The 22057-nt window shown below is 38.5% G+C and overlaps 1 protein-coding gene across 1 annotated transcript; it reads left to right on the top strand.

The window, feature by feature from the left end:
• The first annotated feature begins 328 nt into the window (after window positions 1-328).
• On the top strand, window positions 329-3689 carry LOC145601789 (disease resistance protein RGA2-like). The gene has a single exon (XM_081657861.1). It carries the CDS (start codon window positions 439-441, stop codon window positions 3640-3642), a length of 3204 nt encoding a protein of 1067 aa, XP_081513987.1. The 5' UTR covers window positions 329-438; the 3' UTR covers window positions 3643-3689.
• Window positions 3690-22057: the final 18368 nt, after the last annotated feature.

Here is a 22057-nt window from a genome sequence, read left to right as displayed (position 1 = left end):
GCAGTGGCAGCACTGGATGTGGATGAGGATCATTCCATTCGCAACAACCTGAAGAGTCTTGTCGCTCTGCTCCATCAAGCTGATGACCTCCTTGATGAAATTCTTACAAGGACTGATGATAGAAGCATTCCTAGAGTTGAAGAACAGAATGGAAATCAGGGAGAAAATCTCAGACGTGGCTTGCAGAGAGTGGTCAATGCCAGTAACAGAGTTGCCCAACAGGTCAGTCTTTTATTCCCCTTTTCCAACAGACTTTTAATAGTGGCTAAACGAGTTGAGAAGATAGGCCAAGAAATCAAAAGTCTTGGGATGCAGTTGCTAAACAATTTCAACTCAAATGACCGCCTTGAAAGGCCATTTGAGCCTCCCCAGTACACTTACAGTCTCACTAGGAGCAGAGTGATAGGGAGGGACACTGAAAAACAGAAAATCATAGAAATGCTAATGCGACCACTAAAAAAAGATGAAACCAGCATCTCTGTCATTCCTATTGTTGGGCCACCGGGGATAGGGAAGTCGGCTTTGGCACAGTTTGTTTATGACGATGAAAAGGTTAAAGGCTATTTTGACTTAAGAATGTGGATTCAAGTTTCACATATATCTGACGAAAAAGAAATCATTCAAGAAATTGTAGAATCTTGTACAAATAGGACTAATAATAAGCAAAATTCTAAACCTGCAAAACATCTGCATTCCCGTGTTCATCGAAATGGGTTGACATTTCGTGATCTTCTGGGATGTCAAAGTATTGATACTTCTCAGACTCTTAGCTATAGTGAAAGTAAGAATAGAACAAACATCCACGAGCGCCGACTTCAGAGAGAGATTGAGGGGAAACTCTATTTGCTCATCCTAGATGATGCTTGTATTACACATGGACAGCGCTTGAAAGACTTGTTAGCTAAAGGTGCAAGAGGGAGTCGGATTTTGGTGACTACACGCTCTACTGAAGTAGCAGATTATGCAAAAACTGGAGTTTATGGGTCTTATGAATTAGGGGGCTTGTCACAAGAATTTTCTTGGTCCTTGTTTGAAAAATTTGCTCTAGGACAAGAAAACCAAAGGGATACTGAACAAGGAAATGAAAGGGATCCTGTGATGGAGGAGATAGGGCGTGCAATTGCCGAAAATTGTGGAGGTGTTCCACTTACCATAAAAGTTGCAGCAAGCCTTCTTTATGGAAAAAATAAGGAGAAATGGTCATCTTTCAACAGCCAATTGACATTCAGTGCAAATCAAGAAGAAGACATCATGCAGCATGTCTTGCATTTCAGCTACAGTGATCTTCCAACTCGTCTGAAAGCTTGTTTTGGCTATTGCTCCTTGTTTCCTGACGATTTTACATTCAACAAGCAAGATTTACTTAGTCTCTGGATAGCACAAGGGTTCATTAACCCACAGCATGGTCGAAGTTTAGAGAAAGCAGCAGATAAATACTTTCTGGAATTATCACGGCGCTGCTTCTTTGAGGATGTGATCACAGATGATTTGGGGAACATAGTCACCTGTAAGATGCATCACATTTTGCGCACCCTGGCATGTAAATATTCAGCAGGGATCGTGAGCTTGTGCATAACCGATAATTCAGAGCTTAATCTGGATGCAACATGCAAACATGTCTCTTTCACTTGTGATGGAAATTCATTGAGCAAAATCTCATCAACCAAGCTTGAATCTAAAACCTTACGAACCCTTCTTTCAATCAACGAACCAGATTCTGACACAAGGATAGGTCCGTTAGTATGCAATACGTTGATCTCTAGTTTTACTTGCCTCAGGGTTTTAGACTTGAATAATCTTGGGATAGTGGATTTGCCAGGTTCCATCGGCAAGCTGATCCATCTGAGATACCTGGATCTCTCCAAGAATGATGGTCTGGTTGCTCTCCCAAAGTCCGTCACTGACCTGCACAACTTGAATACACTGAAACTTAACTCCTGCACAAAGTTGAGAAGGTTACCTTGCAACTTTGGGGAACTAGTAAATCTTGGCCGATTTGAGATTGATGAGTGTGACAATTTGACTTGCATGCCTCTTGGTTTGGAAAAACTAACTCAGATTGAAACACTGAGTCGATTTATAGTCGGTGAGGATTTTTCCAAAGACATGACTAACATTGGGCTAAAAGCTCTACAAGATCTCAACAACCTCAGTGGTCAGCTGGCTATTGAACTTACAGGAGTTTCAGAAAACATTATATCTGAAGCCTCACAAGCAAAATTAAGCAGCAAAACGCAACTAAGGGAATTAAAGATCAGCTGGGCAAAAACTGTCTCAAATGTGGAGAAATTATCACATAACCTATCCGAAGAAGAAAGATCTCATTACAAGCAGCTTCTGGAGAATCTCCGTCCAAATTCAGAGCTCCAGATACTCTGTATAGAAGGGTACAAAGGGGGGGACTTTCCAAACTGGGCAGGGGTGAATGGATTGGCTACTTCTCTCCCAAATTTAGTTGTTATCAGCATTGAAGGATGTGAAAAATGTGAGCATCTTCCACCATTTGATGAACTTCCTTCCCTCAAACGACTCACCCTTAGACACATGGCCAATATACGGTATGTGGAAAGAGAAGCATCAGTAGAATCTCCATTCTTCCCATCCCTGGAAGAACTTACCCTCCACAACTTTTACAAGCTGGAAGGATGGCGGAAAGAAGTGACTATTTTACCAGATTCGATCATTCCCTTAACCACATCAAGGCAGCAAGAACCAATTCGATCATTCCCTCATCTTTCCAAATTAATGATATGGAACTGCCCTAATCTGATATCTATGCCTTTGTTCATGAAGGTTTTAGACCTTAACCTGTGCAATGTCAATCAGATGCTTCTAGAAGAATGTGCAAAGAAGGCATCAATTGCCTTCAAACGGCAGGTTGGGAAAAACTCCAGCATCAGACACCTGCAGATTAAGGGATGTCCCAACCTGAAGAGCTTTGAAGCAGTCAGAAAAGGGTTAGGGAACCTTCCTTGCCTAAAACATCTTGTGGTTGAGAGGTGTCATGCACTAAGTTTGCTAGCCTCGGAGCTGAAGCATCTAACCTCTTTAGAGAGGTTGGAGATTTCCAGCTGTAGAGAACTCAATCTCTCTGACAATGGGGTTAGTAGCACGGGCAACTTTAATACCCAAACATGGATACCAGGCAGAATGGTTCACCATTTGCGTGGAAGCTTAAGAACTCCATGGACATCATTAAAATGCCTTCGCCATTTAACCCTTCGGGAAATCCCAAAGATGGAGACTCTCCCGGAGGGGCTGAAGCACGTCCAAAGTCTCAGATCTCTGTGGATATCAGCATGCCCTGCCTTGAAAGAACTGCCAGAGTGGATTGGTACTCTGACGGCACTTCAGCACCTTCGTATTGAAAGCTGCCGGCAACTAACAAGACTACCAGAAGGGCTACAGCACGTAGTAACTCTAATGAAAGTGGAGATAACCGAGTGTCCAGAACTGATGGAGCGCTGCAAAGAACACACGGGGGAAGACTGGTACAAGATCAAACATGCTCAGGTTTTGCTCCACAAATCATGGCGCTATGGACTCATGTCAGAGCTAGAAGCCTCAAAAAACAGATCTAATGTACGGGCACTCACTGATGTGAAGTACTTCATCGTTCCCTTAATAGCAGCAGGTATATGATGATTCAAACTAGTATACTGTGTTCTCAAACTTCACTTTCAGAATTCCCTTTATGGCCTGTTTGGGAACCATAATTTCATTTGAAATTCTGGATTTGGCTCAATTACATTGTTTGGATTTACTCTAAATTTGGGAATTGGATTTGGCCCAAATCCAAGTTTTTAAAACTTAAGTTAATTTTGATTGAATTGAAATTTCAACTCCAAAGCTGTCATTCCAAATTCCAACATTCCGTCAAAAAAAGCCCAACTCTCTCTCCTATGCCTAATTTCCCAAATTCTCTCTCCTAAGGGCTGGGTATTCTATTTTCTCTCTCCTCCATTGATGAAGATTGTGACTTCGTAAGTTCTCTACTATCAAGCAACATGTTCTTCTCCATTAAAGTAACTAGTGAGCTTTCTTTCCTCCATCAAAGTGTTCTGTTAATTCTCCATTGAAGCGATGTTTGAGCTTTCTCTGCCATTGATGCGTACCTTAATCCTCCATTGTAGTGGCTTTTGAGCTCTCTTTGCCATTGAAGCGTAACTTGAATCCTCCATTAAAGTGTACCTTAATCCTCCTTTGTGTAGTGGCTTTTGAATTTCTCCACTCTTACCCTCTTTATAACCTTTTGATTTTCCCCTAATTTTTGGTTAATTTTGTCAATTTGATGAAATTAGGGTTTCGATTTTCCCCAAATTTTTGGTTGTTTAATTTCGTTCTTCACTCATCTTAATTTCTTAGTTTTTTTTCCTTAATTTTTTTTAATCGTGCTAAAATCTATATTTTGGGGGAAAAAAAAAAAGCAAAACAGAATTCTGCAAATTAATGGTGAAAAAAAAAAAGGAAAAAAAAAAAACAAATTTCTTTGTCTCTAAAAAAAAAATAGGATTTGAATTTCTTTGTTTCCCCAAACAAGTTTTTGGAATTTGAAATTCCAAATTTGAAACTCTTAATTTGCCAAACAAGAAACTTGGAATTAAATTCTAGAAATTGAAATTCTGAAATTGAAATCAATGATTTCAAATGAAATGCGATTATCCAAACACAACCTTAGCTCTTTCTTAGATTTTTTTTAAAGTCTTTTTGGTTTCTTTATTTAAGATATTTAACTTCAATTCTTTTACAGGAGCCTTGATCTGACATTTCATTACACATGAAATGCAAAGACTGCACACTGTCAAATGTTGATGCATCAAAAGAGAAATAAATACAAGCACTCGCAGACGGTACACTCTACTACTTGAGGCTTTCGGAGCCATAGCAACAGCAACAGCAACAGCAACACTTGTTGCACTTTCTTTAACGCTTCATGACTAACTAATTGTCAATAATTTTACAGCGTAATATACTCTCTTCGTCCCTAAATTGGAGACTTATTTCTAACTTATTACTCAAACAATTAAGAGAAATGGGACTCCAATAAAAGGACGGAGGGAGGGAGTACTTCAGTTATCATTATATTTCTGGACTCTATTCATTTAAGGAAATTTTGCAAGAAACCGGGAAACCACCTTATAACCGGTAATTGTTATTATGATGTAATGAAAGTTATTGATTTGTGTACACATTATTATGTTGACAACAAAATTAGTAGAAAAATAACCATAATCGCAAACGCATTAAGTTACCAACAAAATAGCACAAAATTCATTACCAAAATTCAAATTGTTCAATACTACACGACATCAACACCATTAAACAATCAATTGCAATAATCAAAGCCAAATTATAATATTAGGGTTTATCGATTAAAAAATTGGGGGTTGGTTTCACATTATCTAATTCACTGTTAATAAAGAATGAAGAACACATATTTGAGACATTGTAAAAGTAAAATACAGTAATTTACCTTTAATGAAGTCAATTTTCTTGTTTAATTGCAAAAATCAACTTGGCTTTGTCAATTGTCATCCATTACAATTGACGCAAAAAACGGTTGGTGAGGCGGGTGATGTATGATTGGATGACAGTGATGGTGGTGGACGGGTGGTAGGTGGGTTCGGATTGAGCGGTGGATATGAGGAGGATTGCTGCTGCTAAAGGTCAAGAAGAGTTTTAAACAGGTGGTCGAATTTCTATCGTCCACGTCGCACTCTGCGCCTCTGCCTAGCGCCTAGTGCCTAGTGCCTACCACTAAGAGAAAATACAATTATTTTTGTGATAAATAAAAAACTACTCCAAATTACATTTTTCTTTGGAAATTTACACGGGAATTAAGGAGGGAAGAATAAGACAAATAACAATAATTAGATAATGTGATGGGAAGTACAAAGATAGATTAGTTATTACTCATGACATGTCATCAATCCTTGCAAAAAAAAAGGACCAATCATATGCTCCTAATTGAAAATTTTTAACCAATCATATTCATTGGAATTTGGTACAAGAATTATGAGTGAGATTAGGTAAGGATGAGTGAGAAAGCATTAAATATAAAACAGAAAAAGAGAGTTGATTTACTAAAAAAAAACTTACCATAAATAGAAAGGAGGAATGTAATTTTGGAATACCAGAAATAGAAAGGAGGAATGTAATTTAGGGACGAAGGGAGTACTGGTATTTATTTAGTGTCTTTCTTTTTTTTTTTTTTGGAAGGAAATTTATTTAGTGTCTTTTTAAGTAATAAAGCTAACTTTTTTAAAATGTGAGTTCCATAAATATTACTCCGTATTTGTTTATCAAAATGTCATGTTAAATGAGATATTTTATTGATTTATTAAGGGTTATATGAGTCCAGTTTAAGAAAAAAAAGTTTTAATAAGGGTTATCTAAGTTCGAATTACAACTAAAATAAGTTTTAATAAGGTCTAATAAGTTACTCCCTCCGTTTGTAAATACTTGCTCCATTTTTTTATGCGCGGAGTTTTAGGAGAAATTGGAAAAGAAATAAAATATGAAGGTAGTGGGGTAGTTGAAAAAATAAAAAATTGTAAATAGCAAAAGTAATGGAAGAATAAGGGGAGAGAGAGTATTATGTTGGGTTTATTAATTGTGAGAAATGAATTAAATATTGTAAAAGCTTTCTAAAAAAAGGAAATGGAGCACGTATTTAAATACGGCCACAAATGAAAAATGGAACAAGTATTTAAAATGGAGGAACTAAAATAAGTTCAAATATGTTCAGATAAGTTCAAATAATGAAAAATCAGGTGAATAAACATACCCTAAAAGGGGCTTCCTCTAAACCAATATTAAAGCTAATTAACTATATTATTTAAATTAATTACTTTTTTGTACTTTTTTTAAAATATGGATAAACTTTAGTTCAGATGATGAATTGATCTTTTATTGATCCTATCAGAGGATTTATCTTTTTTACCACAAATTAATTTAAGACGTTGGAATGATTGTTGTCTGTGTTTCATGATAATCATAATATTTTGACCAACATATGTGCCAATGCATAACTTTAATCATTAATATTTGTAATTATATACGATATTAGTTTCTTCGTTTCTTTTTTGGTTGACAAATTCTTTTAGTCACATTTTTTATGTGCAAAACTGCAAATTCAAATATTACTCCATCCGTCCCATAACAAATGAGACGTTGGACTATTTTCACTATTCATGAATTAGCTTTAACTATATTTTTTACTAACATAATAAAAACATATTTTATCACAAAATCATGTTGTTAGATAGGTATTAATATAAAGTTTCATAATATAATTTTTAACATAATTTTTATTAATATTTAATTAAATGAAATAAAGTCAAACTAGTGCATTGGCATATGTGCATTGTCGACACTGTGTCATGTATTCTAGAGCTGACAATTCAGGTAAACGGATCGGGTTTGGGTTAGGTCAACTATGGTCGGGTCAATTCGGGTTAATGTCATAACCTATGTGAGTCGGGTCATACATCTTATTGGGTTTTGGTCGGGTTTAGGTCAGGATAATAATAGGTCAGGTTTAATTCAGGTTTTCACGTGTTAAAACGGGTTAGGGTCATTCTCGAGTTCGAGTCGGGTTCGGTTCAAGTCAATAATTTTCGGGTTATAATCAGGTTGTCATTCTCGGGTTTGACTTGGGTTCAGTTCAATTCAATAATTTGCGGGTTATAATCAGGTTGAGTCATTATCGGGTTCAAGTCGAGTTTGATTAAGTCAATATTAGTTTGCGGGTTACAATCAGTTTGGGTCATTTCCAAGTCGGGTCTTGTTCAGATCTCAAATATTTAAATCTGGGTTTCGGGTTGATTTCAGGTCGGGTCATATCAGGTTCGGGTACATTTTTTGGGTCGATTTGTTAACAGTTCATGTAATGACGTTCACGTTTAATCATTATCAATTTCTTCGTTGATTGTAAGAGAAACAATTTTAGATAATTTAAATTGGAGCTAATTAGTTCAAATAAATTTAGATAAGATATACACAACAAGTGACAACGTAACTATATAACCGTATTTGACCAATATTAATAAGGTGGTCTAAATTGAATTTATGGTGATTTGAAATCGGGTCAGGCCAATAACAGATTAGGTTGAGTTCGAAATGGGTCAGGAACAATTCGTGTTGAATTTGGTTCGGGTCAATAACATATTGTGTTGATTTTGAGTCAAGTTGGTAACTGGACGGGTTGAATTTCAGGTCGGCTTAGTAATAGGTCGAGTTAGTTACAAGTCGGGTTAAATTCAGGTCAATTTATTTACATGTCGGGTTAAATTCGGCTTGGGTTCAGGTTTGGTTAATTCCCGATTTTAATGGGTTAAAACGGGTTTGGGTCAATATCGGTTCAGGTCGGGTTCGGTTCAAGTCAATAATTTACGGGTTATATTCGAGTCAGGTCATTTCAAGGTCGGTTCATATTCGGGTTCGGGTCTCAAATACTCGGGTTAACTCGGGTCTAGGGTTGGTTTCAAGTATAGTCACCTTTTTTATGAGTTCAAACGGGTCGATTAATAATGGGGTTCGGATCGGTATATAGGGTCGGGTCAGCTTTTGACAGCTCTAATGTATTCTAAGGCAAAGGGAGTATTTTGTCGTGACACGTATTCAAGGAAGCTTATTTTTAGTTGACACATTTTCTTTTTGGGTAAGTTTTATAATTTGCCTTTACTAGTGTACACCACTTGCTTCATCGTTCACTCTCATTCTCCCTCCTTTTCTTAATATGTGTGCTTAAATTACACGTGTCAACTAAATTAAAACGGAAGAAGTACAAGTTAAGCTGATATTTCTATTCGTTTGAGTTGTATTTAGTTGCTATTATCTACATGAATAAAATATCCTAAATTAGTTTTGCTTATTGAATATATACTTCCTCCGTTACACATTATTTGCAACGATTTGACATAAAGTAGAGAGGAAAAATGTCCAATCGTTGCAAATAATATGTAACGGAGGTCAAGACTAGAGCATTTTTAATTTGTAGTGTATAGAGAAATTGTGTATTGCCTAAATAGATCAAAAAAATTGTATGTAAATTCAAATTTTCAAGGGTCCCTTTTTTAATTTAGAACACAGGTCCCAAAAATAATTGCAAACGGTCTTGGCTACAATATTGTTGAGTCATTGTTGAGTCATCTATCTATCTATCTATACTTAGTATTTAAAAACAAAAACCATCATCCCTATAATGCCACATGTACATTTCATTTTTTTTTCTTCAATGCCACATGTCACTTCATTTAATCTTTCTTTTTTAAATCTCTTTTCTCATATGAAAAAAAAAAAAAAAAAAACTTTAATTCAATACATGTATAAATTATTGAATGTTGTTTGGTTTACTTTCCTCCTGTTTTAATTTCTACTACAATTGCATTCAATTTTTATCTCTTCTTCTCCTCTATAAACTATTCATTTGCCAATATAAATATATTAATAAATAATTATTTATATAGTATACCTATAAATAAACCGTGCATTGCACGGGCCAGAAGGCTAGTTATTGATAAAGAACGAAACACAAATCAAATTTGTGGTCATTTAAATTCATTATTTTGGTGAGAATTAAATTTGTGGTCACGACTAGTAATTACTTTGTATCGCTCGCGAATAACGCGCGACTATAGACGTAAAGTATAGGACTTTAAAGTTTTAACGTAATGCATGTCTTATAACCTTATCTCGCTTGTTGATTGGACGTCTAAGGCAGTAAGAATGCTATAGAATTCATAATTTGCAGAGCTAGAAATAAGTTAGGGTCTATTCTCATACGATTATTTTCAGTTCAGTTCAGTTTAGTTCAGCTCTAATAAATTCAGTTCACTTCACTTCAGCTTTTAATTTCCTTTTCTTATAAAATATTAGTTTCTGTTCAATTCAGTTCAATTCAGCTCAGCTCATTTCAGTGAATGAGAACAGACCCTTATACATAGTTGGTAGAGGGATAATCGGTCGTTGGACAATCACCCTCAAGCCAAACACTATTTCTACCTAAACCAACCTAAGACAAGTCTAGGGTAAGTAGAGGATCGTATCCACGGGGAATGGGTAAGTACACCGAGAGTATGAAACGGTTGCAATCTAGTTCGGTCACAAATTGGGGGTTTTGATTAGATAACTACTATGGAGACAAACACTAGGGGGGAATAGGGATCGACTCCAACCAAACCAACGGATCAAATCAATAGGCAAGCACGAACACAAATTGGGTGATAGAGGGGGCACTCAATGTTACCTTCTTTCGAAGCCACAACACTAAGCATTCCTAAGCCAAACTCAACTAACAAGATAGGCCAACCAAGTCTTAACAATGAGAAGTAGACTACTAACTCGGGTTTGTCTTTCGATCGGTCCAAGAAAGCATTAAAGCACAAGCAATTGAGATTTCTCACCTAATTGTTGCAACTAAGACTACTACATCATTCAAACAAGGAACCATAATCAAGAGGAGATTAGCATAACCATAATAAGAAAAGGCTCACAACTAGACTTCATCTCTCAATGCAAGCATAGAAGTGAATACATGAGCAATAAGTGGCCATCCAATTACACATGCAATTAACCATCTCTTTAACAATCAATCATCAATCCAAAATGAACATGCAAGCACAAACATCAATCAACCCATGGCTTGGTTGGGTCTTCACCCAACCCCTAGCTAATTAACTACTCACTAAACATGGTGAGGGACATCAAAACAACAAGTTCTAATCCAAGCATTAAGTTAATAAGTTAAGAGGAGTAGTAGGAATAAGGTAGATTGGACATGCAACAACAATTAAGCAAGATCAAGAGAGAAATTAACAATTAAAAGTAAATAAAAACTGAAATTAAAGAGTAAGAGATAGAGGAAAGAGATTACTTAAAATGCTTCAAAGTTGAGAAAATGTTGAAAGGAAGAATACAATCTTCAATTAATCTACTACAATGATTGAGTTTGAGAAGATCTAAGCTAATTAATGAGGGTTGAGAAGAACTAAGAGCCTAAGAAAACTAAAGGGGAAAGAAGATGATCTTCTCCAAGGAAGAAGATGCCGAAAGCTGAAGCCAAGGGTCGTATTTATACACCCCGAAATAACATTGTAAAATCCGCCCAAAAAGTCGGGTCTGCATGTAGGAGCGCCCGCTCCTACATAGAGGAGCGCCCGCTCCTCAGGCTGGAGCGCCCTCTCCTGGATCTTGCGCGCCCTCTCCTCCTGCAGCAATTTGAGGCAGTTTGTAGGAAAACAGGGAGGAGCGCCCGCTCCTATATAGGTGCACGCCCGCTCCTAAAAGTGCAGGGGAGGCAGAATGTGGCAGTTCAGGCAGGAGCGCCCGCTCCTAACAGGCTGCACGCCCTCTCCTCTTGTGCTTTGCTTCCAATATAGTTCTTCATGTTCATGCTATGTGACCAATTTCTCCTTGCATCTACAAACACGAACACACACATAAAAAGGAACGGGGAAGCCAAAAGTTGTAATCATACACAAAAAGGAGTCGGAAAGGGGGATAAAGAGGGGAAAATGACAACAAAATTGTGCTAAAAATACCATGATAAGTGGACAAATAAAACACTTATCAAATTCCCCCAAACTAGCCAATTGCTTGTCCCTAAGCAATTCACTTGGCGCAAAAGAAACCAATAGATTAATCCGCTCAAAGAAAAGCACATGTAAAGATAAAAGAATCCTTAAGCAATAAAACTCGAGCATGAGGTATATGCCTAAGATCAACCACGGTCATGACTAGCCAAGGCCTAGCTAACCTTCCCGAATGTACTCAACTTTGGTCCATTCAACCAATCTTACCGCGTCCCCAACACAAAGTTCAAATTCCCCCTAATGGTAGTGTCTCATGACTCCTCGAAGGAGCCGGAAGAAAAATAGACAAAAGAAGGTTTAGAACACTCGACATCTCAATGATAAGTACCCTCTCCATATGCTTGTGAACCAACTCCCTCCACCGACTATGGCTTCAACTACTCTACTAACATTACAAAACTCAAGGATTACGGCACAAAGTTAAGGCATAGAGAAAACTAGAAGTGCTTTGCAATTAAAGTCAAGCTAAGATATATAACACTAAGAGCAAACCTAAAGAGGTTTTTTTAACTTTGACCCAAATTACAAACTATGAATAAACTTGAAACAAAAATGCACCCCCAAGCTTGTTTAATTGCTAGGGTGGTGGCTATTCATCACTTCTCTTTCTTTCTTTCTTTCTCTATTTTTTTTCTTTTTTTTTTTTTCTTTTTTTTTTTCTTCTCTTTTTTTTTTTTTTTTTTTTTTTTTTTTTTTTTTTTTTTTTTTCAAACTTGGCATTTACATCACAAACTATTATTTACAACAACTTAAAGATTGAGCTAATGAAACAAGAATGACATGCCTTAACTTTGTGCGAATGAACAATACATAACAACCTTCATAATCACTAAGAGTAGTTTAGGCCGCGATCTTGGGAGTTAAGACTCAAATTCTCGATCTAGGTACTAAATCAAAGAGGATCCTTGCCACTCATTCAAAATGTAGTAGGCTTGAAAAATATTACAACCTCACTTTTGGGAACAATTACTACCCTTCGGGGTTCAAATTCCTTCGATATGGGCGACACCTTCTTACCACAATCCTAGACTTTTGGTTTCGTACATTCGGTAAGGTTATTCTCACACTAGCCTAAACTAGCCAATTCTATGTTCAACCAAGGGCATCTAAACCATACTCGAAATTTTATTACCAAAAGAAAGCAAATATCCATCACATGCAATCCAATATCATCATTGAGGACTATTCTAAAAGCAAATATTATTTTATTTTATTTATTTATTTATTTTTTTTTTTAGAAGGGGTAAAGGGACTAAAAGGAAAATATAAACAAGAAAAGAAGGGAAGGAGTTACCATTGATCTTGATGTAGTAGTGTCTCTTATATACAAGGTGATAAAAGAGTAGTGATTAGTAGCAAAGCAAACAAGGACTATTATGAGTGGATCATACACATACGAGTTAAACAATCATTCCACAATTCATAAATAAATCGTCATTTGCAAAACTAGGACAATTATATCACAAGCTCACTTGAATTCATTTTACCATCAAAGACACTAGCCGAATCATCAAGCCAAATGACTACAAGCAAAGATAATATATACAAAGTTTAAAAGGAAACACAATCTTTTCTCTTTTTTTTTTTTTTTTTTTTTTTTTTTTTTTTTTTTTTTTAGAGGAGGGGAAAGAGGTACTAGCTAAAGAATTTGGATTAAGGGAGGAGGAACTAACTAAAGAAGATTAGGAGAGGGAAGGAGAAGAGGAAGGAAGGAGAAACTAACTAAAGAATTTGGATTAAGGGCTTTGGATTTTTGGGTTTTGGATTTTTTTTGGGAAGGAGAGGAGGCTCATCAACAAATATCATCATCAAAAATGAAGCACATAAACCAAACCAAGCTCGTCAAAATGCAAACATTCAACCATTAACTAACCAATCAAGACAAACGGAGCATAATCAAATTAAGCACAAAACTAGCAACATCAAATCCCAACTCTATGCAAGGCCTAAATACTCCCCCAAGCTAGACATTTAGTCACCGTTTCAATGAAACAAAATAGGTAATGAAGTAACCTCCCCCCAAGCTTGGGATTGGCACCGTCCTCGGTGTCCCAAGAAGTAAAAAGGGGCAATGAAACGGTGACTAGAATGCCTAGACCATCTAATTATGTCGGCGTCCCGGCGAATAGTGATAATTGTAGTTAATATCTACATCACTAGAAGTGGCCGGGGCGTCTACATAAGGAGGTAGATCATAGTTGGGGCAAGTGCGGTAATGGCCAAAGTCCGGCATACCTTGCTCACCCCAACCACCATCATAGCCGGGTGGAAACCCGTAATGCCCCCTTAGGGGGGGATCGAGCACCTCCGAAGATGAACTATCTCCACTAACCTCGGGGACATAGTAATAGCTAGGGTCGCCCCTATAATCACTTCCCCCGGGTTGTGTGTAGTCATAAGGGGGAAAGGAGCGAAGCTCCTCAATTGAACTACGCGGGCCTTGCCAAAAGGGGTAGGTGGGTTGGCCATTGTTCCAACCCGCTACCGGCCCTTCTTGAACGGGACGGTTGGGATAGTTGAGGTAAGGGAGAAAGTCTCCCCTCTCAACTTGATGTTGGTAGCTTCTCTCCGCTACAAAACTTTGGTACTCATTTTGTTCAAGAAGTCTTTGATTGGTTAGATTTAATTGGTTGAAAGCAATTTCCACATCAAAGAGAGAAGAGGAGGAAGAGGAACCATCTACCCTAGATTGGGGAATGGAGGATGTACTCATACGACGGGGTACGGGTACATTCTCGCCACCACCGGCCATACCTCGTGGGAGTTGATCTCTTGGCACTTGCCATGTGTCCCCCACCGAGTTATTAACCGCCGGATTTGGGAGAGTGCAATAATGCACCCCATTGACCTTCCAACTAAAGCGAAGATTTCGGCCCGGAATTTCACTAAGGAACTTCATATCACTAAGTGCCTTAAGATCAAGCATGTTAGAACTTTGGACCGGGGTCATTTGGTCTAGAAAAGACCCAAACCCTAACTTCCTCGCAATAATTGAAATCATTCCCCCGCATCTAATCTCTCCGCTCATCTCTCCACTTTCTCTTATTTCAATACATCTCTTGATGAACAAGTATCCCATGTTCACATTCCCTTCCACATTTCCTTCGAATCTTGAAGCTAGAAAGAGGCATTTGATCTCCTCTTTAGTTAGCTTCCCTAAGTCTTGTTTAGAAAAACAAGCATAGCTCATGATTCGCATGAAGATTCGAAGGACGGGGTGGATAATGTGGCTAGCATGGCTAGACCGGGTTGTGAAATTGGGATACCCCGCAATGGTATTCCACCACACTTGCTCCTCATAACTTGAGAAGTAAGTACCATTGGGGTCATAGACTTGGTTGAGGGTGGGCCATTCAAAAATTTCGTTCAATCTCGTCAAAGTTAAGGTTTTTTCGACATTGAACATTCTAAATTTTATTTCGCATTCCAATGGCTCATCCTCAAGGTTTATGCGCTTCATAGAAACCGATGAGAGGAATTCAAGAGTTAGGGAAGAAAAGGTTTCTTCCGCAAGGTCCAAGAAGTCTAGCCAACCGAAGTTTTCGGCTACTCTTCTAATTCCCTCATCGACCCCTAGAAGTCGCATTGAATGTTGATGATAGAATCGGGTTGGAATAATTTTTCGTTTGGAAAGGTCATCGAAAGGCTTTTTAAATCGTTTATCGATTTTTAAAGTTGGTGGTGGGTTAGGGTTTTCTCGTTGTGAAGCCATTTTGGTAGAGGGATAATCGGTCGTTGGACAATCACCCTCAAGCCAAACACTATTTCTACCTAAACCAACCTAAGACAAGTCTAGGGTAAGTAGAGGATCGTATCCACAGGGAATGGGTAAGTACACCGAGAGTATGAAACGGTTGCAATCTAGTTCGGTCACAAATTGGGGGTTTTGATTAGATAACTACTATGGAGACAAACACTAGGGGGGAATAGGGATCGACTCCAACCAAACCAACGGATCAAATCAATAGGCAAGCACGAACACAAATTGGGTGATAGAGGGGGCACTCAATGTTACCTTCTTTCGAAGCCACAACACTAAGCATTCCTAAGCCAAACTCAACTAACAAGATAGGCCAACCAAGTCTTAACAATGAGAAGTAGACTACTAACTCGGGTTTGTCTTTCGATCGGTCCAAGAAAGCATTAAAGCACAAGCAATTGAGATTTCTCACCTAATTGTTGCAACTAAGACTACTACATCATTCAAACAAGGAACCATAATCAAGAGGAGATTAGCATAACCATAATAAGAAAAGGCTCACAACTAGACTTCATCTCTCAATGCAAGCATAGAAGTGAATACATGAGCAATAAGTGGCCATCCAATTACACATGCAATTAACCATCTCTTTAACAATCAATCATCAATCCAAAATGAACATGCAAGCACAAACATCAATCAACCCATGGCTTGGTTGGGTCTTCACCCAACCCCTAGCTAATTAACTACTCACTAAACATGGTGAGGGACATCAAAACAACAAGTTCTAATCCAAGCATTAAGTTAATAAGTTAAGAGGAGTAGTAGGAATAAGGTAGATTGGACATGCAACAACAATTAAGCAAGATCAAGAGAGAAATTAACAATTAAAAGTAAATAAAAACTGAAATTAAAGAGTAAGAGATAGAGGAAAGAGATTACTTAAAATGCTTCAAAGTTGAGAAAATGTTGAAAGGAAGAATACAATCTTCAATTAATCTACTACAATGATTGAGTTTGAGAAGATCTAAGCTAATTAATGAGGGTTGAGAAGAACTAAGAGCCTAAGAAAACTAAAGGGGAAAGAAGATGATCTTCTCCAAGGAAGAAGATGCCGAAAGCTGAAGCCAAGGGTCGTATTTATACACCCCGAAATAACATTGTAAAATCCGCCCAAAAAGTCGGGTCTGCATGTAGGAGCGCCCGCTCCTACATAGAGGAGCGCCCGCTCCTCAGGCTGGAGCGCCCTCTCCTGGATCTTGCGCGCCCTCTCCTCCTGCAGCAATTTGAGGCAGTTTGTAGGAAAACAGGGAGGAGCGCCCGCTCCTATATAGGTGCACGCCCGCTCCTAAAAGTGCAGGGGAGGCAGAATGTGGCAGTTCAGGCAGGAGCGCCCGCTCCTAACAGGCTGCACGCCCTCTCCTCTTGTGCTTTGCTTCCAATATAGTTCTTCATGTTCATGCTATGTGACCAATTTCTCCTTGCATCTACAAACACGAACACACACATAAAAAGGAACGGGGAAGCCAAAAGTTGTAATCATACACAAAAAGGAGTCGGAAAGGGGGATAAAGAGGGGAAAATGACAACAAAATTGTGCTAAAAATACCATGATAAGTGGACAAATAAAACACTTATCAAATTCCCCCAAACTAGCCAATTGCTTGTCCCTAAGCAATTCACTTGGCGCAAAAGAAACCAATAGATTAATCCGCTCAAAGAAAAGCACATGTAAAGATAAAAGAATCCTTAAGCAATAAAACTCGAGCATGAGGTATATGCCTAAGATCAACCACGGTCATGACTAGCCAAGGCCTAGCTAACCTTCCCGAATGTACTCAACTTTGGTCCATTCAACCAATCTTACCGCGTCCCCAACACAAAGTTCAAATTCCCCCTAATGGTAGTGTCTCATGACTCCTCGAAGGAGCCGGAAGAAAAATAGACAAAAGAAGGTTTAGAACACTCGACATCTCAATGATAAGTACCCTCTCCATATGCTTGTGAACCAACTCCCTCCACCGACTATGGCTTCAACTACTCTACTAACATTACAAAACTCAAGGATTACGGCACAAAGTTAAGGCATAGAGAAAACTAGAAGTGCTTTGCAATTAAAGTCAAGCTAAGATATATAACACTAAGAGCAAACCTAAAGAGGTTTTTTTAACTTTGACCCAAATTACAAACTATGAATAAACTTGAAACAAAAATGCACCCCCAAGCTTGTTTAATTGCTAGGGTGGTGGCTATTCATCACTTCTCTTTCTTTCTTTCTTTCTCTATTTTTTTTCTTTTTTTTTTTTTCTTTTTTTTTTTCTTCTCTTTTTTTTTTTTTTTTTTTTTTTTTTTTTTTTTTTTTTTTTTCAAACTTGGCATTTACATCACAAACTATTATTTACAACAACTTAAAGATTGAGCTAATGAAACAAGAATGACATGCCTTAACTTTGTGCGAATGAACAATACATAACAACCTTCATAATCACTAAGAGTAGTTTAGGCCGCGATCTTGGGAGTTAAGACTCAAATTCTCGATCTAGGTACTAAATCAAAGAGGATCCTTGCCACTCATTCAAAATGTAGTAGGCTTGAAAAATATTACAACCTCACTTTTGGGAACAATTACTACCCTTCGGGGTTCAAATTCCTTCGATATGGGCGACACCTTCTTACCACAATCCTAGACTTTTGGTTTCGTACATTCGGTAAGGTTATTCTCACACTAGCCTAAACTAGCCAATTCTATGTTCAACCAAGGGCATCTAAACCATACTCGAAATTTTATTACCAAAAGAAAGCAAATATCCATCACATGCAATCCAATATCATCATTGAGGACTATTCTAAAAGCAAATATTATTTTATTTTATTTATTTATTTATTTTTTTTTTTTAGAAGGGGTAAAGGGACTAAAAGGAAAATATAAACAAGAAAAGAAGGGAAGGAGTTACCATTGATCTTGATGTAGTAGTGTCTCTTATATACAAGGTGATAAAAGAGTAGTGATTAGTAGCAAAGCAAACAAGGACTATTATGAGTGGATCATACACATACGAGTTAAACAATCATTCCACAATTCATAAATAAATCGTCATTTGCAAAACTAGGACAATTATATCACAAGCTCACTTGAATTCATTTTACCATCAAAGACACTAGCCGAATCATCAAGCCAAATGACTACAAGCAAAGATAATATATACAAAGTTTAAAAGGAAACACAATCTTTTCTCTTTTTTTTTTTTTTTTTTTTTTTTTTTTTTTTTTTTTTTTTTAGAGGAGGGGAAAGAGGTACTAGCTAAAGAATTTGGATTAAGGGAGGAGGAACTAACTAAAGAAGATTAGGAGAGGGAAGGAGAAGAGGAAGGAAGGAGAAACTAACTAAAGAATTTGGATTAAGGGCTTTGGATTTTTGGGTTTTGGATTTTTTTTGGGAAGGAGAGGAGGCTCATCAACAAATATCATCATCAAAAATGAAGCACATAAACCAAACCAAGCTCGTCAAAATGCAAACATTCAACCATTAACTAACCAATCAAGACAAACGGAGCATAATCAAATTAAGCACAAAACTAGCAACATCAAATCCCAACTCTATGCAAGGCCTAAATACTCCCCCAAGCTAGACATTTAGTCACCGTTTCAATGAAACAAAATAGGTAATGAAGTAACCTCCCCCCAAGCTTGGGATTGGCACCGTCCTCGGTGTCCCAAGAAGTAAAAAGGGGCAATGAAACGGTGACTAGAATGCCTAGACCATCTAATTATGTCGGCGTCCCGGCGAATAGTGATAATTGTAGTTAATATCTACATCACTAGAAGTGGCCGGGGCGTCTACATAAGGAGGTAGATCATAGTTGGGGCAAGTGCGGTAATGGCCAAAGTCCGGCATACCTTGCTCACCCCAACCACCATCATAGCCGGGTGGAAACCCGTAATGCCCCCTTAGGGGGGGATCGAGCACCTCCGAAGATGAACTATCTCCACTAACCTCGGGGACATAGTAATAGCTAGGGTCGCCCCTATAATCACTTCCCCCGGGTTGTGTGTAGTCATAAGGGGGAAAGGAGCGAAGCTCCTCAATTGAACTACGCGGGCCTTGCCAAAAGGGGTAGGTGGGTTGGCCATTGTTCCAACCCGCTACCGGCCCTTCTTGAACGGGACGGTTGGGATAGTTGAGGTAAGGGAGAAAGTCTCCCCTCTCAACTTGATGTTGGTAGCTTCTCTCCGCTACAAAACTTTGGTACTCATTTTGTTCAAGAAGTCTTTGATTGGTTAGATTTAATTGGTTGAAAGCAATTTCCACATCAAAGAGAGAAGAGGAGGAAGAGGAACCATCTACCCTAGATTGGGGAATGGAGGATGTACTCATACGACGGGGTACGGGTACATTCTCGCCACCACCGGCCATACCTCGTGGGAGTTGATCTCTTGGCACTTGCCATGTGTCCCCCACCGAGTTATTAACCGCCGGATTTGGGAGAGTGCAATAATGCACCCCATTGACCTTCCAACTAAAGCGAAGATTTCGGCCCGGAATTTCACTAAGGAACTTCATATCACAAAGTGCCTTAAGATCAAGCATGTTAGAACTTTGGACCGGGGTCATTTGGTCTAGAAAAGACCCAAACCCTAACTTCCTCGCAATAATTGAAATCATTCCCCCGCATCTAATCTCTCCGCTCATCTCTCCACTTTCTCTTATTTCAATACATCTCTTGATGAACAAGTATCCCATGTTCACATTCCCTTCCACATTTCCTTCGAATCTTGAAGCTAGAAAGAGGCATTTGATCTCCTCTTTAGTTAGCTTCCCTAAGTCTTGTTTAGAAAAACAAGCATAGCTCATGATTCGCATGAAGATTCGAAGGACGGGGTGGATAATGTGGCTAGCATGGCTAGACCGGGTTGTGAAATTGGGATACCCCGCAATGGTATTCCACCACACTTGCTCCTCATAACTTGAGAAGTAAGTACCATTGGGGTCATAGACTTGGTTGAGGGTGGGCCATTCAAAAATTTCGTTCAATCTCGTCAAAGTTAAGGTTTTTTCGACATTGAACATTCTAAATTTTATTTCGCATTCCAATGGCTCATCCTCAAGGTTTATGCGCTTCATAGAAACCGATGAGAGGAATTCAAGAGTTAGGGAAGAAAAGGTTTCTTCCGCAAGGTCCAAGAAGTCTAGCCAACCGAAGTTTTCGGCTACTCTTCTAATTCCCTCATCGACCCCTAGAAGTCGCATTGAATGTTGATGATAGAATCGGGTTGGAATAATTTTTCGTTTGGAAAGGTCATCGAAAGGCTTTTTAAATCGTTTATCGATTTTTAAAGTTGGTGGTGGGTTAGGGTTTTCTCGTTGTGAAGCCATTTTGGTAGAGGGATAATCGGTCGTTGGACAATCACCCTCAAGCCAAACACTATTTCTACCTAAACCAACCTAAGACAAGTCTAGGGTAAGTAGAGGATCGTATCCACAGGGAATGGGTAAGTACACCGAGAGTATGAAACGGTTGCAATCTAGTTCGGTCACAAATTGGGGGTTTTGATTAGATAACTACTATGGAGACAAACACTAGGGGGGAATAGGGATCGACTCCAACCAAACCAACGGATCAAATCAATAGGCAAGCACGAACACAAATTGGGTGATAGAGGGGGCACTCAATGTTACCTTCTTTCGAAGCCACAACACTAAGCATTCCTAAGCCAAACTCAACTAACAAGATAGGCCAACCAAGTCTTAACAATGAGAAGTAGACTACTAACTCGGGTTTGTCTTTCGATCGGTCCAAGAAAGCATTAAAGCACAAGCAATTGAGATTTCTCACCTAATTGTTGCAACTAAGACTACTACATCATTCAAACAAGGAACCATAATCAAGAGGAGATTAGCATAACCATAATAAGAAAAGGCTCACAACTAGACTTCATCTCTCAATGCAAGCATAGAAGTGAATACATGAGCAATAAGTGGCCATCCAATTACACATGCAATTAACCATCTCTTTAACAATCAATCATCAATCCAAAATGAACATGCAAGCACAAACATCAATCAACCCATGGCTTGGTTGGGTCTTCACCCAACCCCTAGCTAATTAACTACTCACTAAACATGGTGAGGGACATCAAAACAACAAGTTCTAATCCAAGCATTAAGTTAATAAGTTAAGAGGAGTAGTAGGAATAAGGTAGATTGGACATGCAACAACAATTAAGCAAGATCAAGAGAGAAATTAACAATTAAAAGTAAATAAAAACTGAAATTAAAGAGTAAGAGATAGAGGAAAGAGATTACTTAAAATGCTTCAAAGTTGAGAAAATGTTGAAAGGAAGAATACAATCTTCAATTAATCTACTACAATGATTGAGTTTGAGAAGATCTAAGCTAATTAATGAGGGTTGAGAAGAACTAAGAGCCTAAGAAAACTAAAGGGGAAAGAAGATGATCTTCTCCAAGGAAGAAGATGCCGAAAGCTGAAGCCAAGGGTCGTATTTATACACCCCGAAATAACATTGTAAAATCCGCCCAAAAAGTCGGGTCTGCATGTAGGAGCGCCCGCTCCTACATAGAGGAGCGCCCGCTCCTCAGGCTGGAGCGCCCTCTCCTGGATCTTGCGCGCCCTCTCCTCCTGCAGCAATTTGAGGCAGTTTGTAGGAAAACAGGGAGGAGCGCCCGCTCCTATATAGGTGCACGCCCGCTCCTAAAAGTGCAGGGGAGGCAGAATGTGGCAGTTCAGGCAGGAGCGCCCGCTCC

Source organism: Chenopodium album, chromosome 21 (assembly GCF_948465745.1).
Source record: "Chenopodium album chromosome 21, dcCheAlbu1.1, whole genome shotgun sequence".
Lineage (NCBI taxonomy): Eukaryota > Viridiplantae > Streptophyta > Magnoliopsida > Caryophyllales > Amaranthaceae > Chenopodium > Chenopodium album.
This window is presented reverse-complemented; position numbering and strand designations above follow the sequence as displayed.

What these genes read in the sequence shown, in the direction of transcription:
- LOC145601789 (XM_081657861.1), top strand. Translation starts at nt 439, where the DNA reads ATGCTAATGCGACCACTAAAAAAAGATGAAACCAGCATCTCTGTCATT.